General features: G+C 41.9%; 7 protein-coding genes across 8 annotated transcripts; 1 reads left to right on the forward strand and 6 right to left on the reverse strand.

Annotated features, from left to right (window-relative positions):
- Positions 1-75: 75 nt before the first annotated feature.
- On the reverse strand, positions 76-684 carry LOC114428382 (histone H2B 1/2-like). Its single transcript, XM_028396736.1, has one exon. The coding sequence runs from the start codon at positions 587-589 to the stop codon at positions 218-220; it is 372 nt and encodes a 123-aa protein (XP_028252537.1). The 5' UTR covers positions 590-684; the 3' UTR covers positions 76-217.
- Positions 685-2,096: 1,412 nt separating this feature from the next.
- Positions 2,097-3,135, reverse strand: LOC114428977 (histone H4). Its single transcript, XM_028397792.1, has one exon. It carries the CDS (start codon positions 2,595-2,597, stop codon positions 2,286-2,288), a length of 312 nt encoding a protein of 103 aa, XP_028253593.1. The 5' UTR covers positions 2,598-3,135; the 3' UTR covers positions 2,097-2,285.
- A 634-nt stretch (positions 3,136-3,769) lies between these two features.
- Positions 3,770-4,568, reverse strand: LOC114428976 (histone H2A-like). Its single transcript, XM_028397791.1, has one exon. It carries the CDS (start codon positions 4,545-4,547, stop codon positions 4,164-4,166), a length of 384 nt encoding a protein of 127 aa, XP_028253592.1. The 5' UTR covers positions 4,548-4,568; the 3' UTR covers positions 3,770-4,163.
- Positions 4,569-5,598: 1,030 nt separating this feature from the next.
- On the reverse strand, positions 5,599-6,236 carry LOC114428789 (histone H3). Its single transcript, XM_028397493.1, has one exon. The coding sequence runs from the start codon at positions 6,205-6,207 to the stop codon at positions 5,797-5,799; it is 411 nt and encodes a 136-aa protein (XP_028253294.1). The 5' UTR covers positions 6,208-6,236; the 3' UTR covers positions 5,599-5,796.
- A 1,768-nt stretch (positions 6,237-8,004) lies between these two features.
- On the reverse strand, positions 8,005-14,823 carry znf106b (zinc finger protein 106b). 2 transcript variants are annotated; one of them, XM_028397162.1, is made up of 20 exons: positions 14,753-14,823; positions 14,306-14,447; positions 14,166-14,227; positions 13,633-13,836; positions 12,098-13,553; positions 11,962-12,019; positions 11,614-11,780; positions 11,456-11,516; positions 10,753-11,383; positions 10,607-10,656; positions 10,325-10,458; positions 9,872-10,006; positions 9,638-9,754; positions 9,354-9,545; positions 9,211-9,273; positions 8,947-9,066; positions 8,751-8,822; positions 8,570-8,641; positions 8,333-8,479; positions 8,005-8,150 (listed from the first exon to the last, which is right to left on the reverse strand). In XM_028397162.1, the coding sequence occupies exons 2-20, from the start codon at positions 14,429-14,431 to the stop codon at positions 8,094-8,096; spliced, it is 3,924 nt and encodes a 1,307-aa protein (XP_028252963.1). In that variant the 5' UTR covers positions 14,432-14,447; positions 14,753-14,823; the 3' UTR covers positions 8,005-8,093. The 2 variants fall into 2 exon arrangements, with proteins under 2 accessions (XP_028252963.1, XP_028252964.1); XM_028397163.1 differs by having other exon boundaries at positions 14,785-14,821.
- Positions 14,824-15,179: 356 nt separating this feature from the next.
- churc1 (churchill domain containing 1) lies at positions 15,180-17,123 on the forward strand. The gene is made up of 4 exons (XM_028397166.1): positions 15,180-15,341; positions 15,556-15,691; positions 15,983-16,053; positions 16,144-17,123. Exons 1-4 carry the CDS (start codon positions 15,303-15,305, stop codon positions 16,234-16,236), a joined length of 339 nt encoding a protein of 112 aa, XP_028252967.1. The 5' UTR covers positions 15,180-15,302; the 3' UTR covers positions 16,237-17,123.
- A 353-nt stretch (positions 17,124-17,476) lies between these two features.
- On the reverse strand, positions 17,477-25,715 carry ttbk2b (tau tubulin kinase 2b). The gene is made up of 15 exons (XM_028397165.1): positions 25,487-25,715; positions 23,355-23,477; positions 23,115-23,262; positions 22,532-22,605; positions 22,301-22,441; positions 22,107-22,211; positions 21,790-21,855; positions 21,281-21,373; positions 21,071-21,196; positions 20,822-20,979; positions 20,401-20,590; positions 20,095-20,309; positions 19,557-20,010; positions 18,689-19,371; positions 17,477-18,583 (listed from the first exon to the last, which is right to left on the reverse strand). The coding sequence occupies exons 2-15, from the start codon at positions 23,421-23,423 to the stop codon at positions 18,235-18,237; spliced, it is 2,871 nt and encodes a 956-aa protein (XP_028252966.1). The 5' UTR covers positions 23,424-23,477; positions 25,487-25,715; the 3' UTR covers positions 17,477-18,234.
- Positions 25,716-26,005: the final 290 nt, after the last annotated feature.

The following is a 26,005-nucleotide window of genomic DNA, read 5'->3' on the forward strand; positions in this document are numbered from 1 at the left end:
ATCTGAAAACATGTAGATTATTGAATAAAAGTTACATCATAAAATGAATACAGAAGCGAATTCTCACAAAACACGTGCTTTCGTAGTTACCCAACAAAACTTATTTTAATTGTAAAATACACATATATATGAACAAACAATATTCAGACACAGCTCTTACAGGAGTATGTGGGTGGCCCTTAAAAGGGCCTTTTGTGTGTCCACGTTAACAGCAGGTTTACTTGGAGCTGGTGTACTTGGTCACGGCCTTTGTTCCCTCAGACACAGCGTGTTTAGCCAGCTCACCCGGAAGCAGCAGGCGCACGGCGGTCTGGATCTCCCTGGAGGTGATGGTGGAGCGCTTGTTGTAGTGGGCCAGGCGGGAAGCCTCACCAGCGATACGCTCGAAGATGTCGCTCACGAAGGAGTTCATGATGCTCATGGCTTTAGACGAAATCCCGGTGTCTGGGTGGACCTGCTTCAGGACCTTGTAGACGTAGATCGCATAACTCTCCTTCCTGGTTCTCCTCTTCTTCTTGCCGCTCTTTGAAACAGTCTTGGAGACTGCTTTCTTGGAGCCCTTCTTCGGTGCTTTCACGGTCTCAGGCATGGCTGAAAGTTGCTAACTCACAATCAGATTGTTGGAGTATTGTTAGTGCGCTCGATTTGTATTCACTCTATGCAAATAGAACTGTGCTGCTGCTCACACATGATTGGTTGTTGTCTGAGTGACAGTGAGCATGCGCAAAACCCCCTCTGACTGCAATGTGCATTATATATTCAAGATTCAAGAAGTTTATTATCAAATGCACAGCAGAGGTTACACGGAGCAATGAAATTCTTACTTTGCGAGTTCCCTTCACCTGACTAGAATAGAATAGAATAGAATAGAATAGAATAGAATAGAATAGAATATACTTTATTAATCCCTTTGGAAAGGTCCCTCAGGGAAATTCGGGTACCAGCAGCAATACAACACCAACAGTCAGAGCAAGAGTTAAATAGAATAAAATAGAACATAGTACAGTAAAAACATTGCACACCAGCATAAATGGTACAGATGGATTATTGCACATATAAATTATTGCACATGTGTTGTATCAGATGGGCTGTACTCCTCCCTCCTTCTCCCCCTCCTGCCAAAAGCAGAGTTGTAGAGTTTGATGGATGGGTAGGAGCAGCCTGTGACTGTTCAGGCTCCTCTGAGCGCTGATGACAGTGTGCAGAGGATGACTGGCATCGTCCACAATAGTTTTCTTAGTGTTCTCCTCTCTGCCACTGTCACCAGGGAGTCCAGCTTCATGCTGACCACAGAGCCGGCCCGCCTGATAAGTCTGTCCAGCCTGTTAGCACACCTTTTGTTTATGTTACCCCCCCAGCAGACAACAGCATAAAAAGTGTACTGGCCACCACAGAGTGGTAGAACATCCACAAGAGTTTCCTGCAGATGTTGAAGGCTCCCAGTCTTCACAGGAAGTACAGACGGCTCTGGCCCTTCTTGTACAGGTGATCTGTACAGCATGTCCAGTCCAGCTTGTTGTCCAGCCACAACCGGAAGTACTTGTAGTTGCCTACAATTTCCACCTCGTTGTCCCTGATGGTCACTGGACGTGGTTGTGGGCTGGACTTCCTGAAGTCAATGACCAGCTCCTTAGTTTTTGAGGTGTTAAGCTGGAGATGGTTCATCTGACTCCGGGTGAGAAAGTCGCTCACTACATTCCTGTACTCATCCTCTCCATCATCCCTGATACACCCCACCATGGCTGTGTCATCTGCAAACTTCACAATAGTACACAACTAAACTTAAGATAAAAGAAAATGAACTTATTTTAAGCATAGAAAGAATAAATAAAATAAGCAAAAAAAGCTAATGTGTAATTAGTACTTTGTATTACACTATATTTGGATTTAAAACATGCACATTATATCACACTAAAATGCTACACAAAGTGTACATTTTATTTATTTATTTAATATACTCTGTTGATCTGAATGGGACTTATGTCTGGGGGAGAATAGAATAGAATTAATCCCTCCAGTCGCACTACAACACCGACATAGCAAGATTAGCACTAAAAGATGCTGGTATCATAATATAATAGAAGAATAATATAGAATTATAGTGAGAGTTGTCACTTTATTTTACTATTGAGCTTTCATCGTATTGCCAATTATAGTGACATGATGATCGATTTATATTGACATATTTCAGCTGTATCGTTAGTTTCAGGACAGAGCTCTTGGGCTGAGGTGGGTGGCTCTTAGAAGAGCCGTTGGGGTTTCAGTAGGAGTTGGTCAGGATCCGTTTAGCCGCCGAAGCCGTACAGGGTGCGGCCCTGCCTCTTCAGGGCGTACACCACGTCCATGGCGGTGACGGTCTTCCTCTTGGCGTGCTCGGTGTAGGTGACGGCATCGCGGATGACGTTCTCCAGGAAGACCTTCAGCACACCGCGGGTCTCCTCGTAGATCAGCCCAGAGATACGCTTCACACCACCGCGGCGAGCCAGACGGCGGATAGCGGGTTTGGTGATTCCCTGGATGTTATCGCGGAGAACCTTGCGGTGACGCTTGGCGCCTCCTTTCCCGAGTCCCTTGCCTCCTTTGCCTCTGCCGCTCATCTTGAGATCTTCTTCGGTCGAAGTCGAATGAAGCGTCGAGCCGCGCACTCTCCTATTTATGGGACCATGGGCGCGAATTTGGCCGGGCGGAGCGAACTCTGTGGATCCTCCTACATAGAGTGTGAACGGATATCTTGACTGTTGCTGTGTAGTTTTAATCACATTTTATACAAAAATAATTTACTATTATTGTGTCCACCTAAACCAACTCCACAACCACAAACCTTAAACCTTAAACTAACAACTATACACATTAAATATTAGTCTTCTGAATCCCATTCCAATTTAATATTTTCAGTAGCTATACCAAACTAGTTACATCTTCATGAAGATCAACAACCAGGTCATCGGAATAATTGTGAGAACATAAAAACATATTCATGAACTAGGGGTGGGCGAATCGATCTAAATGTTGATAGTATCGATACCAAAGTTAGGATCAGTATTTACTCGATACTAGCATGGTGAGATCGAACTTCATTCGTATTACTCGCGGTGCAGACAGCGCTCCTCTCTCACTCTGCTCAGTGCGCAGGCGCACTCCGCCCCTCCCCCTCCTCCACTCTGCCGGAGCAGTGCAGCTAGCGTCCTGGAGATGGCAGAGAGGAAGAGGGGCGCTGTGTGGAGTTATTTCACAGCGACAGACGTAGAAGAAGAAACCGCTACTTGTGAGGTGTGCAGGAAAGCGTCTGCCACTGTGGCGACTCAATTAATTTACACAAACATAAAGCAGCAGAGCCCAAAGACCTCGAGCTGCAGAGTAAACTGAGGGAGGAGGAAGAGGCAGATCCCCAAACACGAACCAGAGACTGTGATCACTGACAAAGGCTTTACTGCATAAAACTGCAGGTAGATGATTTAAAAAAGTGAAAGTTTAGATTTAGCAGAATGACTGAACAGTCATCATATCACCAGCTGAAGTAAACTAAAAAACTAAAACTAAAGCTAAAATTCTCAAATTCCAAAATATATCAAATAATGTAATTATATAAGTTTATATAATGATATGTAATTCAATATGATTAGTATAATTATGCTTTATTCTTCATATTTAGGCTACATATTTAGGTTAGTTAGGTTAGTTAGACTTTTATAAAATTATCTTAGGTATGCTGTTTCACCTACTATTTATTACTATATACACTATACTATATATTAATATTTATTATATTTAAAGGCAAAAAAGAATTTATGATCATGAAATTTCAAAGTAAAAGTATCGGTATCGGCGATACTGGCCCTGTACTTGGTATCGGATCACTGACATTTTCAGTATCGCCCACCCCCATCATGAACTTAGTGCTAACGCCCCCTATTTGAATATTAAGAGCTTTCATGTCGTCTACAACTAGAATCCAAATGTGAGCTGTTAAGAACAGACTATATTGATTGATTCATTGATTTAAGATCAGTGATTATAGCTCATACTGTACTTTTGATGGTGGAATGACCCACACACAGTTTACATGATAGTGATAGAGAGTAACTTGGTAGGAAAGTTTTGCTCTTAATCAGACTGTGGGTGGCTCTTAAAAGAGCCGTTTTGTTGGAAGCCGACTTCACATTTTACTTCTTTGCGGGCTTCTCAGTCTTCTTGGGCAGGAGGACAGCCTGGATGTTGGGCAGCACACCACCCTGCGCAATGGTCACGCCACCGAGCAGCTTGTTGAGCTCCTCGTCGTTACGGACAGCCAGCTGCAGATGACGGGGGATGATTCTGGTCTTCTTGTTGTCGCGGGCAGCGTTGCCAGCCAGCTCCAAGATCTCAGCGGTCAGGTACTCCAGCACTGCGGCCAAATAGACCGGAGCGCCGGCACCAACTCGCTCAGCATAGTTTCCCTTCCTCAAGAGCCTGTGAACACGGCCGACAGGGAACTGAAGCCCAGCACGAGAGGAGCGGGTCTTGGCCTTAGCTCTAGCCTTGCCGCCGGTCTTTCCACGTCCAGACATCTTCAGAGTATTGTTCTTCTTTCAAACACAACAGAAAAGAGATGGTTTCTAACAGCGTGCGCTGGCTTCATATAACAACGACGAGCGCGTTCATTGGCTACAATAAGCGTTAACACAACCGTCCAATCACAGACCACGTGATGACACGCCTCCATAATAGTGTCTCGTGGGCAACATTTCCGCCAACAACCACTTCCGGAATTCAAATTTTAAACATTTTCCCGCGTCCCGTCAAGGCGGGATGTTACAATTTTTATTATCTTCATTATGTTGAATATTCTCAGTCATCCAGGTCATTTAGCTACATTCAAAAGAATTTACTTGAAGATGTTTTGCTGCTCATCCAAGCAGCTTCATCAGTTATCCTTATGACAAATTTCATACATTTATTAGTAGTCCCCAAACTTCAAAAATGTCTCAGCACAAACACTGGATCATTATATTTTAAATACATGTGTGAATTCAGTTATTTATGTTACAATCAATGTAATCAAATTGCAGTCTAAATGTAAAATATTTAGACCATCAGCTATTAATTTTTTTAAACGGGATCTAAGACGACCAAATAAACTGAAAAATAGAATAGAAAAGAAATACTTTGTTTATCCCAAGCTGGGTCTTTTCATGATTGCGGCAGTAAAATACAGGCACTCAAGCATACTAAAAATATACCTCTAACAGTAAGAATTAAACAATATAAACATATAAGCATTTAGTATAAGTATAAGCATTTACAGCATAATGAAAAAATAAACAGTTGCAAAAACACTGCAGAAACAATGTGCAATTGGTTATGCAGGTATAAATATAAGTCTAGACAAGATAGACCTTTATTCCAAATTGCAGGACCAGAACAGTGCAGTTTGAAAGTTAAAAACCTAAACCTTGTGCAAAATCTGTCCATTACAGCAGTCAGTCTGTATTATCTCTGGCAGAGATGAGGTGTTGTCTTATGGCATGAGGCAGGAAAGATGTCCTGTAACAATAACTTCTGCCTTCAGCATATTGAGCCTCAGGCAAATTCTTTAGTTTTGCAGGGTGAACTGGGCTTTGTTTCAGACAAACACAACATACTGCTTATCCAGGAACAGAATAACTGACTATGAAGTTTTTTCAGTGCTCAGTAACAATGAGACGTGTTGTTTAATACAGTGTTTTTAGCATGAACGTGTTTAAGGACATGTTCTCTTTATGTGAAGATGTGTGGCTCTTAAAAGAGCCGTTTTGTTTAGGTGGGTCTCAGATCAGTTTAAGCTCTCTCTCCACGAATGCGGCGGGCCAGCTGGATGTCTTTGGGCATGATGGTGACTCTCTTGGCGTGAATGGCGCACAGATTGGTGTCCTCAAACAACCCGACCAGATAAGCCTCACTCGCCTCCTGCAGAGCCATGACCGCAGAGCTCTGGAAGCGAAGATCAGTCTTGAAGTCCTGAGCAATTTCTCTAACCAGGCGCTGGAAGGGCAGCTTACGGATCAGCAACTCGGTGGATTTCTGGTAGCGACGAATCTCTCTCAGAGCAACGGTACCGGGCCTGTAACGATGGGGCTTCTTCACTCCGCCGGTAGCTGGGGCGCTCTTACGGGCAGCTTTGGTAGCCAGCTGCTTCCTGGGAGCTTTCCCACCGGTGGACTTACGAGCGGTCTGCTTGGTTCTTGCCATTGTAGCTTTTTCTAAAGTCTTCTCCGAACAGCAAAGAAGTAGTAGTAAAAATGAATATAGTAGCTCAAAGCCGGGTCGTGGGTTTATATAGCACATGCAGAGCAAGCGTCGCCGCTGATTGGCCCAGGTAGAGCTGCGCGCGCAAAGACTCAGACTAGCTATTGGTTACTGCGATTTGAAAAGTTAAAGGAAACCACACCTCCTCAAGATCATAAGGGATTTAAAAACGAACAAATTAAAGCCGAAAAACTAAGAAACATCACAAAACAATCTACAGTAATGTTTCCTAACAACTTGATTTAATTTAAAATATTAATATGTATATAATAATTTTAATATTTAAAACTATTAAGTAATTAGTTGTCGTTGCTAGGCAAATCTTGTTATTCACTCCCTTTCTTCTTCTTCTTTTTTATTCTTCCGTAAGTTTTTTTGGCGCAGCGTATCTTCAGCAATGTTCATCTCACAGAGGAAATCCCGGGTCAATTTCAAGTTTTTTTCAAAAAATTATAGTTTTTCAAATATTAAGCAATTTCGGTGTCATCTGCCAAATGTATCTCCTCCTACAAATTTCAAGCTACAGACTCCATTTCCAGTCTTAAAACGCTCATTAGATGCTGCTCTATCAAACTTGTATCCAGAATTTTCTAATTCCGAACGCCAGGCTCACAATGTTGGAGTGGTTTTTGAGGTCTCCTCTGCTGTTGCCATGGTGACAGGTTGACACACAAAGACGTACAAAGCTCTGATTCTCCAGCAATTCAGAGCAATCCTTCACATCAGCAGTCAAAGCAATGCTTCAGCTGCAGCAATCAAACTTGCATTATCTTCAGGAAATGCCCTTTTCTAGTTTAAAATTATAAATAGACAACCAAACCCTGCTATTCTTCATCTGTATTGTCAGTAAATTAAAAAAAATCAGATTGAGTAATTGCTTTTTTCTAGTTATTATTTTCACAAATAACATATACTGCAAACAATCACTACATATACTCATTTTTATACCATGTTAACTCTACATAACATTTACCAAATCGCATAACACTGATTTTTGTAGAAACTAAATTGGAATGTATATGATGGCTTAATTATGTATTTTTTTCAATTTAGGATGCACTGAGCTCTGAGTGTAGTCTGCTAATAAAGTGGCCTAATCGAATTAGTGCAACTGTTTCAATAAACATTTTGCTTGCTATGGATACTAAATAATAAAGGATGTCAACACCTGTAATACTGCAAATTGTCTTTATTGCTGCACATACATACTGTAGATGTTGAACAAAAAAAATAACCATTGTACAGTACAACATACAAAATTTAAGGCATGACTTTAATACAGTATCTATTAACAATGTCAGAATCACCAAATACTAAACTATTTTTTTTTTCAGTTATCAGATATACAGCAGGGACAACAGTCAGGTGATGTGTGTGTTGAGTGCATTGTGCATCGCCATTTCAAAAATGCACTGTGGTTGAGTTGAATTATAAAAAAGAATATCACAAGCTGCTGCATCCATTTGAATGTGTTATTATACTCTTATCTTTAATGTCTACTTTAAAATAACTTATGTTATGTTGACGGTCGGTTGGTAAATGTGTTGATCTATGTGTCTGTGTGGTAATAAGTAGTAGGGATAAGCCGATTCAACATTCTTCTGACAAGTTTATGCTGCATGTTTGAAACTTTGCACGCAGCTACAGCAACATACCACTTTATTTGTAATACTTTAATGCAAACAGCAAAATCCGAGCATTCTATTAGCCAAACAATTGTTTTTTTTAAGTTGTAGTAGGTTTTTTTTTAAGTTTAAGTAGTTTAAGAAATTCTGTATCTACAGAAACAAAACAGGAATGTGCCCTAACTGTATGGAACTCCACTCAAGTCACAGCTGCAGTTTACTGTCGTCCTGCACGTGGATCTGCATGTGTTCAGGCACATCCTGCAAGGAAAGCCAAAAAATAGACTGAGGATTTTTTTTCCTGCGCTCACAGAAGCACAGAGCTAAGTGTCCTCTGTCAATTCGCAACTAGACAGTAGTTACATACAAGTGAATTTGCTGTTCTTAGCCATAGAGTGGTGTTGTACCACTAAAAACCTCATGACTTAGTGTGCATTAATTACCTGTCGAACTGATTGTTGTGAGGTAAAAAAGGTGTCACAGCCTCTCCAGCGGCATTTCATAGTGTGGAGGTTTAGATTGCTGTGATCATTAACAAGGTGCTGTAAAAGATGGTCTTCCACGCCGAAGATGAGGGAGCAATTTTGCCACTGTAAAGAGAGAATATATGAACAAAATACAAAAACCTCATAACTCAATATCTTAAAGATACACCCTTTAAAAGAAGTAAAAGTTCTTACCCAGCAGCGGTAGTTTTTCATCAGGTTGAGTTTAACAGCTTGAACTGTGCCATCATAACAACCTGTGTAGATCTGTGTCAAACAAATAAATGTACATTTAAAGCATTTATTAATTTTTTACCTCTATGAAACCAGCCTTGTAAGATTGCTAAAAATGCTGGAGGAGTTTTGTTTTACTTACTACACTCTTGTGTACAGCCATGCACATCACCATATCACTGTGACCTCCATACACTTGCAGGCGGTCATGGGACTAAAAAAAAAAAAAAAAATCAACAACAAAAATAAACAGTCCATTTAAAAGACTTAGATTCCAAAAACCTCTTTTAAGTGTTAAGAAAATTTGATGAATTACATAAAATGAAATATATAAATACCTGCAACTCATAAACTCGAACCAGTTTATCCAGACAGGCTGTCACCATCACTTTTCCCAAGATGACAATTGACGTGACTGCATGACCGTGACCCTTGTAGATACGAACCAACTCGCCCGTCTACAATCAAGGATGGAAGACAACAATAATGGTGACAATGAAAGCATTGAATTTAAACAGAAACAAATCCAAACACAAAGAGACAGTACACAATCTATTAGTTTGTTTTGTTAATTGAGGTTTTAATATACTGGTAACACATACGTGGATGTTGTGAGCATGTACGGATGTGTCACTGGAGCCACTGAAGACCAGATCATTCACCACCTGAAAACAACAAGAAGGTGAGGTTTAGATAATGCTTAACATGAAAAGTAATAATTTCTACAACAGCCACTTTTTCTCACCTTCATACAGAGCACCGTCTTGGTGTGACCCTCCAGTGATCGCAGCAGCAGGCCGCTCTTGGCATCACGTACACTGATGGTGCTGTCATAGGATCCAACCAGCAGCAACCGACGTGCGCCCTCCTGAGTTGTACCAAGACAGCTCACTCCTCGAGGGCTGTGGCACTCAAACACATCCAGCTGCTTCAGGGTCTATAACAACAGAGTAAAACATGGCTGGAGTAAACTGAAAATGAGGTCTGAAAAAATGATCACTGCCGCTGTATTTAAATAGTTTCACTCACCTTTAAATCATAACTACTGACTGACCCATTGGCAAGGCCAGCATACAGAATGTTCCAGGCTATGTGCAAACACAACACTCTGTCTGGTAAAGAGATCTGCTCCAAACACTTGTTAGTCTACAGATGGAAAAAAAAAAAGAAGAACTTTAAGAAAGCAATGTTAAGTAAAGCCTTTTGGACAGATAAAGATGATTTTTCCCATAAGTATGTCTAGGCAGGTGTTAAGTTTTATACCTTTATGCTGAAACAGCGGATAGTCTGGTCACTGGATCCAGTGTAGAGTCGTGCTGGCATGTTTGAGAAGGATGACACCAGCAGACAGTTGACTTTATTTGTGTGACCCTCAAACACTGTTAGACACTCCCTGGTCTGGACATATAGACACAAAAATATAAATTATTAGTTAACTTTGCAGCAAAATAATGTACACAGTAATTTAGAACAAAAAAAATGAATATATATAATATGAACACATATTTTCAAAAGGTCTAGTATGTGTAATTTAGTGCCATCTAGTGGTAACATCGTATTCATAAATCAACCTCTCCCTTTCAATGCTACAGCAGCTGAGCTTCTCTCTAGAACCAGTGTTTGGGTTTACTGCTATGGAAACATAGTGGAAGAAGATTTGACCTCCATGTAGAAGGGTTTGACAGAAGAGTGTATTTTGAACTGGTGGCAACATACCAGCAGACTATAAGCCCGCACTGTGTTATCCCCTGAACATGTGTACAGTCTGCCATCATGAACCTGGAGGCCATGAACAGACCCGGTGTGATTTAGGAAGGCTCCTAATGACGGCTCCTCGTCCTCAACAGGTGCTGAAAAAGAAGTAAATAAAACAATTTATTTACATTTTCAATACAGAAAAAAGGGAACACAAAACACATTGGTGACAGACTAGTAACAAAGCAAAACAAGACAAGACAAATAAAGCATCAAAAAATTACACACTGAAGGAACACTCACCTGCAGGAGTGTTGGCATCTTCTGATGGCGTAGCAGAAGGCTTAAATTTTCTGAAAAGAAAGAAATGATGTTACATTTCATATTTGCTTACATGCAATCTGAAAATAAAGATCTCGACTGCCAATGCTGACATGGATGAAACTCACCTTTCAGTGTCTGTTTGCTGACATGTCTGTGTGCTTGAAGAGGTGGACTCCACAGTCTCAGTGTTCTGAGGTACCTCTGTAGTAGCAGGTGAGTCCTCATTGTCTAATTCATCAACATCTATGATCTCCTGGGCAGAATAACTGACCATTTCAACAGAGACATCGCTCTCATTACCTTCATCGTCTACAGCAGAGGTGTTTTTTACTCCTTCTGCCGCAGAATTGTCAGTTGCTGACTCTTTGCTTGGATTTCCTCCTGCATCCTTCACATTTTCATCTGGCTGTGCCTGTTTTGCCAGTGTCTCTGTCCTCATACTGTCCTGTAACCCCTCCCTCATCTCTTGCTCCTGCAGCTGGGCAGATAATTCAGGATGTGCATTCAGTGATGTGGAACATTGTACTTGGGGTTTTTTAGCAGGAGCTGCAGAGTAACTGGTCTGATGGCAGACTTCTTGCTTTAGTGATACATTGGGGCGGGCAATGGGAGCTGGATGAGGTACGGCAATAGAGGATGCTGTGGTTGTGGCTGGCGATGGCTGGCTTGAAGAAGTGGGGAAGGCACTTGAGGCAGCAGCCACTGCTGATGAGGTGGTTACTTTCTCTGGTACATTCAATGTTTCAGAAAAGCCTCCTGCAATGAAACAGAGAGTTGAGTATTTATCATGCAAAAACAGTGTGAACACACAGTGTAAATCCACTCTACCCTGTATTCCTTGCAGGATCTCAATCCGCTTGGCTCTCAAAGTGTTGACCTCAGTCATAAACTAAAACAAACACAAGATACATGTGATGTCAACATGGGAAAAGAGAAAAAAAAGGTCAATATTCATTGCAGGACTTTGTCTGCTTTAGTGCTGGCACCTGCTGTCTCAGTAGAAGCAGTCTTTGGACCTCTGTGTAGGCAGCTTGCAGGGCGTTGCGGGCCTGGACCAAGGACTTGTCTATATCCACTAAAGAGTGGCTCAGCTGGTCCTCACGCAGAGACACCACTAACAGCTGGTCCATTGGATCTTGGTCTGTGGGACTGACTGGAGAACATTTGGAAATATTCACAAGAGAATGAAATACATATAGTGATGAATGATTTATCAATTAGGTTTACTATGTTACTGTGGTAGCTGGTAAATTTGACACCTATAATCTTATGTGTCAAATTTGACACGAGATATTCTTACTATTAAAATAGCACAGAAACTGAATTACAGTTACCATTGTTTGACTTTTTCTTCTTTTTTGCACTTTGTTCCTCGTCAAGAACACTATGATCCTGCAAGAATGAAAAAACAATAATTAAATCCATCAATTAAACTGTTTGGCTTTGTCCACAGTACAAAGCAATACCCACTGTCCTCATGTTTTTCCTCTTGCTGGCACCATTGTTCTCGCTTGAATCTCGACTTTCATTGTCCCAGTTTGGTTCCGCTTTCACAGGGAGTCTTGCTTCTGTCTGGCTGCCACCCTCTTGTGTTGTGTCAGGCTGTTCCAAAGGTTTTTGCGTCAGAGAAACTGACCGTGTGTCTGCTGTGTGTTGGGGTGGAGGTTGTAAAGCCCAGCGTGAGCCTGATGGACCATCTAAAAAGGACTCCCAGTGGAAACCTTCGGATAGAGGCAGGTCATCGACTACGGGTTGTGTTGACTGTTCTTGGTCTGGCACACGGTTTACCATCTTGGTTGCAAACCTGGGGGTGTTTTTGATCTTCTTCATTTTCCCTGCATCACTCATCCTGCTCGGGTTCTGTTTACTCCTGGTCCCTGATAAGCTGTGCAACTTGTTTAGGGTTGGCTGAAGTTTAGACTTCTTCAGTTGCAGAGCTTTGGCTGAATTGTGTGCAATTCGGACCTTGCCCTTGCCGTTTGTGGGTTCACAGAATGTAGTCGTGATTGTACTTTGGCTAAGAGAAGTCTGGCTGTCAGGGGCTGGTTGAGATTTCTTTTCCTTGCCCCCTAAAAGTCTATTTACAGTCACCGAGCTGTTCTCACTCTGTTCTTGAGTCTTGTTGAAAGCCATATTTTTTGGTTTAGCATATGAGATAGAGTTAGCTTGTGTAGATGTTACTGGAGTTACTGAAGCAGAGGTGCTTGCTGGCTGCTTGATCTCAGCTCCAGGTTGTTTACGAGCGGTCACATGGCTGCCAGCCTCACTGTCCTGCTTCCGAGCTTCTCGATCTGCTCTACATGGCTCCCTCACACCTAGAGCTCTTCTGATCTGCTTCAGCATGCCACTGACATCAGCGTCCCTTGTAGGAGCTGTGCTGACAGATGGATTTGTGGAAGTAGGCTGAGCTGAAAAGTGTGGCTGAGATGATCCCTGACTCACAATTTGGTCCTGACCACAAATAGATCTGCTCTCAGGGAGGAAACTGCTCACAGGGTAATCCCTGCTGAAGTCTGTTGCATAGTTGTGGTACTGGCCAACCCCAGGCCATGGGGGTTGTTCAGTAAACCTGCAAGAACTCGTAAGATATGGGTCTGTGTACTGCCTGTTGACAGGTGGTTGGTTGTACTGGTGCGGAAAGGGAGGGTGATGCCCAGGCCATTGTGACCAATGCGGTCCTCTCCAATTTGGATTCTGAGGATATGAATGGGCGGGCCAAGGCGGTCTTTGCGGTGCAGACACTTTGTTTTCGATATTTTTGAAAACAGCGTTGTTGCTTTCTTTGTGAGTGCCGTGGATTGGGTTGGATGTGCCTCTCTTCTGTCCACTGGATGCCTCAGTGTTTTTTCCTTTGGCCTCAAAACCTGCACACTTCTGCCCAGCCATCTGCTTCTGTTTCTTTTTTGTCTTTCCTTTTGTCTTCCTCCTGCATTTGAAAGAGATGTCAATCAAACCTAGTATTTCAAAACAGCATATTTTGACTCAGTAACAGATCAAACACTTACTCCTCTTTCTTCAGTGTCTTGTTTCTTTTCATGATCATTTGTATGATCTCCTTGTCAAGAACTTTCCACACCGAGAGTGGCTTTACATTGTTGGACGTCATCCTCTTGAAATTGGCTTTGTGTAGAGCAGTTGAGATGTGCTGGGCGTACTGTTGTAAATCCATTGAGCATACCTTGCAAGCCTGGCACATATGAAGTTTCTTCCTGTTCAAGGAAGGACACAAAGCAATGTCTGATGTCACCAATTATAGTGTTAAATCTTAACTTCAGTATTTCAATTTTAATGTTGTCAAATTATTATTATTTAGGTTGTTAGTATAAATCTCATGTTTTCAGAATTTTCTGGCACAAAATACCTCAAAATATATACTCCTGGTTTCAGCCCTGTATCACAAGTTAAAATACAAACTTTTATGCTTAAAAGAGGTCATACCCAGCAAAGACCACCAATATGGCAAGAAAACTAAAACACTAGAGTTCAACTGTACATGTCTGAACCATCCAAGGATGAGGATTTTTCAAACATTACTCACTTGTCCGTCACTGCATCCAGCTCTCTGTGATGCAGCATGCTGTGCATATGGTCGTGTCCTTCCTATAGTCATAAGATGTTGACATGTTGAAAAATGTTCTTCATTACAGCAAAAAGGTCTTAAAAATCGGCACCACTTACATGCTTTAAATAATTTCTGCGACACACAATACAGTAGATAGGATTGGCCTTCTTGAACGATGGTGAAGGATTCTTCTTCTTAGGTGTAGGTTCTTCCTTCTTGAGTGGAGTTGTAAAGTCTGCCATGCCTGAACAGTTGAAACTAAAACACAAGGAATTAAAACAAAGATTTAGTGCATCATCGTATAAAATGCAGCATAATAACCATCATGTTACAACAGCATGAAATAATAAGTAGCAGACTGGTTATGACACAAAAAAAATCCCTGCGACTGTCAAGCATAAACTTGTATATTTAACACAACGTGGTCTTCAAGCCAGCAGCAGTCCAGGAGTTACACGTTAACGTGATGTGCATTACAGTTGCTACAACCGATGCGTACTGCTAGCGGTTCTATATGGATACAGCATAATAATTAAGCTACATAGTAAACATAATAAAATTACCGAACAAATTTCACATGGCAACAAAACTCAACTGCTCCTATAACGCCATGTTTGCCTCACATGTGTCTTCTTCTTTGTTTTTAAATGTAATATTACAGGTATACCGCCACCTACTGTACGATGTAGAACAGGATTCACCGCAATCTAATTAAATAATTTAAATAACTTATAAATACAAACAATACAAACTGCAATGATTCCGCTTTTGTTTTCGTTTTTGTTCTTTTGTTCTTCGTTTTTTCCCGTTTTCTACTTACCAGTTATTTCTTCTTCTTCGCTTTTATGGGTGATTGTACGTCCACGAATGATACGCTAAAGCTGTAACCGGAAGTTGGGCGGAGTGCAGTCTCCGTAGATCTACAGAAGGTATGATAGAAGGGTTTTAGGCCTATAATACGCTGAAGATGTTTTACAGATCTAAAGAACCGTGGAGGGACAGCTGTGTCGTGCGGAAGAGAATACTAAGTACCTAGCATTGTTAGCCGTATACGGTGTATTACTGCAGAATTTACTTTTGTTTTTAACTATTGCAAAACAGATTTTAGTTAGAATGTGCAACGGCTGTGTGAAAAAGGAATACCCGGACCGGGTAAGTAAGTTTAGGCAACTAAGTGACCTCACTTCTTCTTGCTTTGACGCTAACTTTACATCGTATATAATGTATAAGCTAATGTTGTGAAAGCTAATAGTGACGTTTATGCTTAAAAGACAATATGGCCCTATTAAAACGTTTAGAATTAAACGAAATTACTACACAAGAAAGACAGAAAAGTGTGTGATAGTTCCTTTTATTGTCTGTGTAGGGGAACACGTGTCTGGAGAATGGCTCTTACTTGATGAACTACCTGGGCTGTGCCAACTGTCATCAGAGGGACTTCGTGCTCATCAGCAATAAAGCAACCGAGGATGAGGATGGAGAGGAGATTGTCACTTATGACCGTTAGTCTCTCTTCTCGTGCTCCAAATAAGCAGATAATACTTAAGGCTGAAGGTTACTGATATCACAGTCCATATACAAAACAAATATATCTTAGATGTTTCACACCAGTTTGTAAGGATATTTTAGGCAATGTTATATGGGGCATTACCCTTTGTATATGAGAAGTTTTATCAAATTTTCACATAAACGAGAATATAGATATTTGTTTTGGTCAGTTTTTGGTGTTTCTAATTGTGAAAATCTGTGAAATCCATTCACTGCTCTAATTTACAAACTTTTGTCTTCTTCAGACGTTTGTAAAAATTGTGACCACATCATTGCCAGACACGAGTACACCTTTTCTGTTGTTGATGAATATCAGGTTAGTTGTTTATTTCCCTTGCCTAAAACAGAAAACATCTAAGTTTGTGTTACATATACAAGTCATACAAGTCTGTCGTGTGTTATCCAGGAATACACAATGCTCTGCATGTTGTGTGGAAAAGCAGAGGACTCTATCAGTGTGCTTCCAGATGACCCCAGACAATCTGCGCCTCTCTTTTAGATGTCACAACACCAACCCTGCAGTATGTCAGTTCTGAAATATTCTTTAATAGTCTTATTATACATTGAAACTGTTGTCTGTAATGAAGCATGCCATACTTCGCAGCTTGTTATTCACTCTTTTAAGAACTACTCTATGCTATGGCAGACCATCCATGATGATAAAGACATCCCAGATCTGTCAATAATGTAAATAAACATTTTTACTATGGAGAATTATATTTCTTTGCATTTTACTGCATCTTGACATGATTCTATAAAACTTAATGAAAAACTACTGAAATTGTCCAGAATTAAAATGTCACAATGTAGACTTTTTTAGCTTCATGTTAAGTTTCTTAGTATATTTCATGTTTTGTCATAGTTGCTTGTGCTCAAGGGTGAAGTTTTAGCATGGACAGACATGTGTCCAGCAGTCACTAAATTGTCCCCACCAATTATTTGATCCCCTCCAAAAAACAGATCCTTATTGGGTGCAGAAAGGGTTAAATTGGCTTGGTGCATATCGAAGAGATGGCAGCCATAAAGAAGGTCTATATAAGGAGTTATTTTGTAAATAAACCTAGGAGTAACAGTTCGCTAATGAAATGAGTTCATCATAATAATTGTAGTCTTTGTCCCCAACAATGCCAAAAGCAAATCTACGCCCTTGCCTGTGCTACACTAAAATATACATTTATCTTCCATTATAGACCTTTATTCTCTATTTGTTATACATTTTTCTACTAGTTTTTTTTTAATTCTTGGTTTATGTGTTACAAAACGTATCAGTGTTGCAAAAAAGTACGATTACTCTACTGTGTGGACAGATTTAAAACAGTCCTTAATCAGCTCTGTGTAAATCTGTTTTATACATGCACATTTATAATAAAAAAAATCTGCTTTAAATCTTATTTTTGTCAGTTGCTGATTTTAAGTTGATTACACATTGCCTTTGTTGCTCAATAAAATGCAAGTAACCTGTATATGCTCATTGTTGTTGTCATCTGTCTCTCTCAGCCTCTCCACCGTCAGCAATCTCTTGTGCCCGCAGTGGCGTCTGTCACTGCAAGCAGCAGCTTCAACAAAATCTGACATGCAGTTCTCAGGAGATTCTAGTGTTATAAAAATGTTCTACTTTATCATCCGAGCATGTTTAGTCGAGGTCGAACTGTGCGTCTCTTCCCGTTATCTGATATCTTCTAATGGAGCTGTGTCAAATAATGATGCAAGCTGATGCCAGTCTACTTTATAATGTATTTTGATCAGAAGCAATTTGATAAAAATACAGATGCTTTAGCTGAATGTACAAATAAATAAAAAAAAACATTTGCAAAGATACTCATGCACTTTTACAATACTTAAGTTTGAGTGCACTTAACATGTACATTCTAAAATGCTTTTTGCATGACATATTTTCTAGCAAAGTAAAAGCACGCTACTACACAGTGATATGCCAAAATGAGCAGTCTGTAGTTACATAATGAACAGTATCAGTTTATCCAAGAGTGAGGTCATTATGGGGCTGCATGCCCTGGTTCTGTACATGAATGCTGATGTTGGTATAGTGATTGGTGTCTTTTTCTAATATTAGTGTAGTAATGTGAGTACATAGTTACATTAGTGTATACCATCTTTGTAATGGTACATATCTACAGTTAGCATCGTTTTTACATCCCTCAAGTATTAAACATATTTTTTGGTCTCATAGTAGGCCTATATGGAGTGTTGAAGGAACAGAGAAGAATGAAATGAGAGGTAAGAGTTGGCATTCTCAAGATTTTCCTTTTGTTCGCTTTTGTTGCAACTGCTGTTATCAAGCCACAATGTCAAGTATTTTAAGAGACATGTCAAATGAAGGAATAAATAAATAAATACAATTTGTCATAAATTTTACATTACATACAGTACATTCCCTTGAGTAAATACCTTATTTACACATGCTATCAGGGACTGGACGTGAGGCAGCCTCTCACTACAGTTGCACAATCCGGATCTGTCACTTAGTGTGAAAATAGAGTCATCGAGTCACTTTGCCAGAGCCTTTACCCTCATAGATTGGACCTCTTCCTCTGGAGCTGTGGCTCCACTGGCCTTGCCCGGACCGGTCTTGTGGGTGAGCATGGCGAGGAGGCGGGGAGCCGGAGAAGCTAGATGGAGAGCGGCTGCGTCCCGGCAGCGCCCCGCCTTCACGGAGCTCCTGGCGAGAAGGTGAGGAGCTTAGTGAGCGCTGCAGGGAAGAGGAGGAGCTGCGAGGGCGTGGAGGAGGGCTGAAGAGCATTCCGCCACGGTCCTGCATCAGCTGAGTCAGACTGGCCAGGAAGTCTGCATCACTGGTGCTGCTGGCGCGCACCCTTAACCGCCGCCGTCTGCAGAAACAGAAGATGAGCTATTAGCAACAATGTAATAAAATGTATTATCAATACACAACATTTATCAATCCCTGCTTCACCTCCTGGGTGCAGGACACATACCTGTTGTCCACACACGGTCGCATAGGGGGTTTCCCAGGAGGTGGTCGAGGCAGAAACCTGCTGGTCAGTTGCTCCGGTACAAACGTGCCACTCACAGGACGTGGTATCTTACTTTTGCTACCTGACGAGGACGACAAGGACAGAGGGTCCTCTCCTGCACAATCAGATCTGGAACCTCGCTCTGAGGAGAGTCTGTCTCTCGGCAGAGCGCAGGGCAGGTTGTCACAGGACAGAGACGGCGAGGGAGAATGGGTGGGGGAGCCGGGCACTGGACTGCTCCAGCGATGACGTCGCTCCAGGTTCAGGTCTCTGCTTGGAGAGTCCAAAGGGTTGTTGGGATCTCGTACTGGAATTCGACTCAATCTTGGGGATGATGGAGAGTCTCTTTGTCTGAGCAGAGCAGGAGGTGGAGAGGAGGAGACAGTCACGGTGCTCTCCGCTGCACCTCCAGCTGTATCGGCCTGAGGCTGCTGATTCGGCTCTGAGGAGCGATCAGGCAGACCAGAATCGCTCTCTGGATCTCTATCATTGGTCAGGTGGGTGGTGGGGCCTTTGGCTGGGCACGGCACTGAAGCCTGCTGCCCTCCATCCTTTAGGATTTCTTTAGATTTTCCAGATGGTGCCTCAAGTGGTATTGCATCACTCTTTTCCTGTGCAGGTGATTGAGGTGCACAGCTGGAGGACTGGAGAAGTTAAATAAGTATTAGTAGTTAGTATATAAAAAAACTAAAAAACTTCAGGAAGAGGTGTCAGACAGCTACTTCCAATGAATCCTGATCATCTATAACATCAACATTTGCACAACAAACAAAGTTTGCACTGACAAACTGTGTTTGGCTTCCATCAGTTCACATGCAACTCTACCTACCTGTTCCATCTGGGGTCTTCCCATAATGACTGAAGGCATCTGTCCCAGCATCCCTGGAAGCCTCCTGTGGCCCAATAACCATGTACCCGGCATTGCCATCTGAGACAGGACCGGGCTGCTGGGAACTGCACTAGACTGGCCATCCTGTGGTTCTGAATAGTGGTTCTCAGTCTCAGCAGCTGGCTTTTCCTCCTGCAGGGCTTCTGCTGGAGCTTTAACTCCAGACCCGCTGCCTTGCTCCAGTTCTAGCATCACCCACTCTTGAGAGTCTCCCTCCTGGGGTACAGGACTGAAGTTCACAGCGACAAACCCACTGCTTGCTGCACCTTCCTCCTGATCAGGGGTTGCAGTGCCAGAGTGTTCCTCGTTGCAGGAAGGTGTCTGCTGCCCACGTTCCTTCTCAGGAATGGATTTTTCCCCAACATGAGAGAGGACCTGACGCTGTTTACCCAGGCTGAAATGGCACATTGTAAGAATTAACGTAGCATTTTGTTCGTTTGTGCTTATTATTATTATTATTATTATAAATGGTACTTACTAGGCCTCGAGGAAGCGTTCAATGGTGGGTTTTGGTTCAGGTGCGAGCCTCTTCTCGAATGCCAAGCTTTGACTGTGCCTCATCCTCCGGAGAAGTGGTGCAGCCCGCTCTAAGAACATGGTCTCTGATCGCACTCGTCTGGGCGAGCTCTGCATGGAGCCTGTGTTGGGACTCTGGTTCCCTTGGTTTTGACTGTGTTCATCTTCACTCACCACCTGAGAGGAATGCAGTGCACTTTTTCTTAACTGAAGTATCAGAAATGCAGCAAATGATTGCAGTAAATTGAATCAGTCAGCAGTTACTGACCTTCCTGATCATCGGCTGTGCATGTTTATGGTTCCGGTTGCGGTCCATCTCCTCCCATACATCTCCACCAGGAGTGGTTGGTGTAGGGATGGGGGGGCAGTTGTCAGCATCACTGAGGCGCTCCCCTTGCAGGACATCCTCAGTGTTCTCCCTCTGCAGCTCGCCTGGCAGCACTGAAGCATTGGCCATGCTGTGAAGGAGAGGGAAGGTCATCCTGCAGCTCATTTCCACAGCAAAATTTACAGCAGTGATTTCTCAGGGATCACTGACTCTGCAGAATTACAGTCTAAGAATAGCTGCAACTATATATATATTTGAACACATATTCAATAGAGTGTGAAGGATGTTTGAATAGCACTAGTGAAACTGCAGGCAAGGACCAAGTGTCAATAATGTCAGAGTTTTCTTTAGCTGCAAGTACCCCAAGTAAGCTGGTGTGAGGCGGGTGAGCTGCTGAGCAGTGGTTGCTGCAGCAGTGATGGTCAGCACATCCTCCGAGTCACATTTCTCCCAGTCATAAGGGTCATTCTCCAGCACATTTTGGCTCTTCATGGCATTGTCAAAAAGTGACATCAGGAGCTGTCATAGAGAGAGACAGACAAAACCACATGCATCAGCAATTCGCCAGCTGGAGCAAAATAAACAGGCCGAAATGCACAAAAAGGCCAACCTGATAGTCAGGCTTAGTGAAGTAGTCCAAGGTCAAGATGTGATCCAGGAAAGTACTGAACTCTGAGGGAAGGTGCTTAAGCATGAGTCGATGGTCATATGTCTCTTTTAAGTTGCCCACTTGTTCCTAAAAGGAAAACAAAATTAAAATATATGAGCAAACAACTTTACTGTGGGAAAAACATTCTGAAGACATGATAGAAGCCCTTACTTTGTCTTTAATCTTTCTCCAGGGAAGCTGGCCAACCATGAATTCAACCAGCATGTAGAAGAGGGACCACAGGTCATCATGACGACCCATTTCCTGCAGATTCAGACAGACGAAGCGGATTTAATAATAAAGACAGGTCCGACTAAACAACATGTAGGATTACAGGAGCTGATGTTTTGAGTATGTATAACAAGGTGTTTTTCTTCTGCAGGAATGCAGGTCAGGTGCTTGGAAACTGGTTTGAATGACTTGGCTAGGCTCCTTGCAAGGAGCCTGCAAGGAGCCAGTAAAGTCTCAAGGCATAGGGCTCATCATAACGCTACAGTAGAGCCTACTGTGATCCACAACTAAGGAGTTCATTTAGAGTACAATGTGATACTGTTCTCAATTACTATGCCTAAATAGATAAATTGCAAAGTCACAGAAGACAGTACAATGTCCCACATAAAATGGTAGCAGGACATAAGAAAGAGACTACATTGGTAAAAATGTCTAATGACCAATCTCACCTTATTCTTGTGAGCATTGATTGAAGCATATCGCACAGTCCCTCTGAAGCCTGCTACAGGACGAGGCTGAAAGAGAAAACACATTCAACATGCAGTCACTGAAACATATACAGTAAAACACTATGCCCTTTACATCACGCAGTATGCTGCGTATGTTTCTAGATGCTATAAAAAAAGGAAATTGTATTTACTGCCTTAACAGAGCTTTATTGTGAATGATGAGTCCATAGCACTGATGTCTCATCAGGTGACAGACCATAAAAATAAAAAAGGATAGATGTCCTTTATAAGCCACAACTACGCTTTAATGTACTTACAGGACGGACTTCCTGGGTGGAGTTGGTAAACTGACGAGCCAAACCGAAATCAAGCATATAGCAGCATCTGCAAGTACTGGCTAGTCTTCCCATCGCAAAGTTTGACTGCAATTTTTACAGACATAAAAAAAGATTGTGATAAGCAGTTAAAAGCAGTTAAAATAAATTATAGACATAACAATAAGTAAGCTTACTGGTTTGATGTCACGGTGCAGGAAGCCTACAGAGTGGATACTTTCAATGGCCTCTAAAATCTGCTTGCCAAGTCTTAAAGTTGTGGAGACGGAGAAAGTGCCACGGGTCATCGTCCTGCGTAGATCTGCCAGATTCCTTCCCTGTAGACAAGAAACCAGTATTGCATGTCACATACACGGCACACAGCTATGTGGTGTTTAAAATGACATGCTTTGACTGAAGAATCTCACCTGGAGCTCCATCACCACGTAGTTGAAGCGATCATTCCTGCCACAGCCCACAAAGCGACACACATGGTCTTTGCCTGAAATAAGGAAATATTCATGGTTAGTCAGGTTTATAACCTATTCAAATATATGATATTATACACTGAAATCCAGATTTAATAAAATCTTTAATAAAAATGAATTATTATTAGGCGATAGATAGCTATTATAACTTCTCACTCATTTACCCAATGTAGCAACAAGATATCAGAAATCAGAATCAGAAATTACTTTATTTATCCCCAAGGGGAAATTCTTGAAATTCTTGATATAGCCCCTAATTCACAACTAATGGCAGATATTTTCAGTGCTTTACCACATTTCATTCTGACCATCAATATATTCTGATTCTGCAATAGAGGGGGGTTGGATGTTGCATCAGGAAAAAAAAACAATTCTGCAATCCAAGAGAGAGGATACCACGTGCCATCTGCACCATACAGACAGAAAGTGTGATCATGAAGTTGCTAAAAACACTACTACTCGTCAGATGTTTGAACGACTTCAGTTTCTTTGTCAGTGACAGGAGGAAGCAGGTATCACTCACCCTGAAGTTTCTTCAGCACTGCCACCTCCATCTTCAGCACCTGTTTGGGTTGCTGAGCAGACTCCACCTTTAAGGCAACAGTGGCCTGGCTGAACTGATCCAGAACCTCATAAATCTCCCCAAAACCACCTCCACCTATCTTCCTCACCTGCCATCGCAAACACACAAAAAAAATTATTAAAATTATTATTATTACTTTGTATTTTAGTGAGTAGACGCAGATGTTGTGATTTCACTTACCACTTTCCATCTATCCCTGACCACATCTGCCACTGACAGGATGTCTGTGTGCTCTCCAGCCCCACTCATCCCGAGTGCTCTCAGCTACAACCTGCACCTGGCATCAGTGTTGCAAGACGCTCACTGAAAACAGAGAACAGATTAGCTCTGTTATCAACACACACTGCAGAGCCTACAGTGAAGAGCAAACATTGGTCTAGATGAACCTTACTGAAAAATATGAACCATTTTAACCAAGTTTGATTGCTGCAGCTGAAGCATTGCTTTGAATGCTGATGTGAAGGACTGCTCTGAATTGCTGGATAATCTGCAATCTGAATTTATTTATTTATTTAATTTATTTATTTGCTGAAACACAGTTAAGAACTTAGAAAGACGAAGCTCTTATTTTGAAAAGTAGAAAATGTTTAAATATTAGAAAGAAACAGCTGAAGACAAGACCAGTATGAAGTCACTGACCTTAAAGAATAGCCTGTGAATATGCCATATGAAAGGTCTGAGGCTGGAATAATACCATAGGAATATATATAATATATAAAAAGCACAGGCTGTGTGATTTAAAACTTCTTGTGTGTCAGCCTGTCACCATGGTAACAACCCTGGCTGCAGGTATCCATGGCAACCTGAATGCTTATCTACTGTCCCTCACTCCAGCTCTCTCTGTCCCCCTCCTAATGCATTTCCAATGTAAAAACACCCTCTAAACAACTTGTTTTTGTCCAAACTGAAGCCTTCAGACAAAAAATATGGACACCATCAGAATCGCAAGAAGTTGCTCTACAACACAGTATATTTTTATGTCTATGATGTCAAAGATGTGGAGATGGTGGCGAGTTAGAAAATATGGCTGCTCTGCTTCTCTGTTTTTGGTTTTACATTATGTCTTAATGGAAGAATGACCGGAACTCTCCCCGAACAGCTGGCTGTACAAGCAAAACGGTTTGGTGTTCAGTTTTAAGAGTGACACCATCAGAAAGCTAACGAGTGTTCCTTAGAACTGATATAAAAATTATCCCAGTGAGATGGAAGGTGCAGGCCTGAGTGCAGGTTAGAGAGATTGTTTTAGGCATCTCCTCAGCCTCTCTCCACTCTGAGTGATGACATCATCCACTCTGGCTCCCAACATTCCGCGCAATACACACTAATGTTAAACTCAGAGGAGACCTCAAAAACCACTCCTACTTTGAGAGCCTGGCGCGCGAAAACGATTCGGAATTAGAAAATTCTGAATACAAGTTTGATAGAGCAGCATCTAATGAGCTTTTTAAGATTAAAATCGAGTCTGTAGCGTGACATTTGTAGGAGGAGATAATTTGGAAGATGGCCCTCGTTGAAAGGCTCTCTCATAGACTTCAATGCTAAATGGCTTTTGAATTTTTATTAATATTTTGAGAACGAAACTTATTTGAACAAATCCAAATACAAGTTTATTGGCCCTCAAAGAGTTGAACAGAATGATGTTTGAATGGTTTCTGTAGCTGAAAGCATGTGGAACTAGTTACATGTCAAAGTTGCTCCTCCATGTATTCCTATGAGAAAAAAATCTGAAACTGATTAATATTTGGAATATTATAATATTTAGAAAAAATTTGAAGTTGACCCGGAATGTCCTCAATAAGCTGAACATTTTGATATTTGCATGGCTGAAATCCCTCAATGTATGCTGAAGATACGCTGCGCCAAAAAACGTACTGAAGAATAAGAAGAAGAAAGAAGAGAAGAACAAGTTTGATGATAGCCTTGCAGCAATCAAACTAATAAAGAGGGTGAAGAACAAGAGTTTGATTGCCTTGCAGCAATCAAACTAATAATAAAGACGTAGAATCTCAAGAGTTTGATTGCTTTGCAGCAATCAAACTAAATATTAGCTTCACCACACGTCTTCAAGGTGCATATAAGAATTACCAGTGCTAGCTGATGGTCAAAAGACAACAGCTAGCATCGCGGGGTTTGAATCAGATCCAAACATTACACAGTTATCATAGCTCAGCGACACTCACGGGTCGTGTTTATCCATTAGCTAGTCGTTACAGAATCTTAGCTGTTAAGAAGCTAATCTCGCTGTTTGGATGCTGCGGCTCCGGTGGTCCTGTAAGCCAGCTAACTAGCATGTTTACCCGCTGACCTCTTACCTCGCTTCGCTGCACCGTTGCGATTCCAGCTAGTGTGTAAAATCCCAAAAGTCTCCATGCTTCCAATTCTGCACCGAGCTAAATGAGTCACCACAAGCAGCAGCAGTTTATTTTAGAAGTGAAACAGTGGTGATGGACCATAGCTGCAGTTAGCCCGTTAGCCTGCTAATGGATGGATGGGGTACGACAACCCGTGCGCCTTCAGAAGGCGGCGGTGCTGACGTCACAGTGCGAGTGCCTCCTGATTGATCCGCAGACTCCTGCATCCACGAGAGGGGAGACACACTGAATACGTAACAGAGCACGGAGAGAGTCCACGGACATCCTGAGAGGACAGTGGAGAGAATACAGGAAAGACCAACACTGAACGTAATCACTGAAAAATAAAAGCTGCAGAGGTGCTGCAGGGCACGACAGCACACCTCCTAACAAATCCTCCTGCATCATTCATGAATCACTCATTTGCAATCTGGAGCACTAATGCTGACGTCATGGCTGGAATTAACCATCATATAGATT

Source organism: Parambassis ranga, chromosome 24 (genome assembly GCF_900634625.1).
Source record: "Parambassis ranga chromosome 24, fParRan2.1, whole genome shotgun sequence".
Taxonomy (NCBI): Eukaryota; Metazoa; Chordata; class Actinopteri; family Ambassidae; genus Parambassis; species Parambassis ranga.

What these genes read in the sequence shown, in the direction of transcription:
- LOC114428382 (XM_028396736.1), bottom strand. Translation starts at nt 589, where the DNA reads ATGCCTGAGACCGTGAAAGCACCGAAGAAGGGCTCCAAGAAAGCAGTC.
- LOC114428977 (XM_028397792.1), bottom strand. Translation starts at nt 2,597, where the DNA reads ATGAGCGGCAGAGGCAAAGGAGGCAAGGGACTCGGGAAAGGAGGCGCC.
- LOC114428976 (XM_028397791.1), bottom strand. Translation starts at nt 4,547, where the DNA reads ATGTCTGGACGTGGAAAGACCGGCGGCAAGGCTAGAGCTAAGGCCAAG.
- LOC114428789 (XM_028397493.1), bottom strand. Translation starts at nt 6,207, where the DNA reads ATGGCAAGAACCAAGCAGACCGCTCGTAAGTCCACCGGTGGGAAAGCT.
- znf106b (XM_028397162.1), bottom strand. Translation starts at nt 14,431, where the DNA reads ATGGCAGACTTTACAACTCCACTCAAGAAGGAAGAACCTACACCTAAG. An exon ending in AGACGGTGCTCTGTATGAAG is followed by an intron (nt 9,274 to 9,353) that starts GTGAGAAAAAGT and finishes TGTTGTTTTCAG; the next exon opens with GTGGTGAATGATCTGGTCTT. An exon ending in CACAACAATCAGTTCGACAG is followed by an intron (nt 8,151 to 8,332) that starts GTAATTAATGCA and finishes CTTTCCTTGCAG; the next exon opens with GATGTGCCTGAACACATGCA.
- churc1 (XM_028397166.1), top strand. Translation starts at nt 15,303, where the DNA reads ATGTGCAACGGCTGTGTGAAAAAGGAATACCCGGACCGG. An exon ending in AAAAGGAATACCCGGACCGG is followed by an intron (nt 15,342 to 15,555) that starts GTAAGTAAGTTT and finishes TTGTCTGTGTAG; the next exon opens with GGGAACACGTGTCTGGAGAA. An exon ending in CTGTTGTTGATGAATATCAG is followed by an intron (nt 16,054 to 16,143) that starts GTTAGTTGTTTA and finishes TGTGTTATCCAG; the next exon opens with GAATACACAATGCTCTGCAT.
- ttbk2b (XM_028397165.1), bottom strand. Translation starts at nt 23,423, where the DNA reads ATGAGTGGGGCTGGAGAGCACACAGACATCCTGTCAGTGGCAGATGTG. An exon ending in TCACTAAGCCTGACTATCAG is followed by an intron (nt 20,980 to 21,070) that starts GTTGGCCTTTTT and finishes TCTCTATGACAG; the next exon opens with CTCCTGATGTCACTTTTTGA. An exon ending in CGACCGTGTGTGGACAACAG is followed by an intron (nt 18,584 to 18,688) that starts GTATGTGTCCTG and finishes CTGTTTCTGCAG; the next exon opens with ACGGCGGCGGTTAAGGGTGC.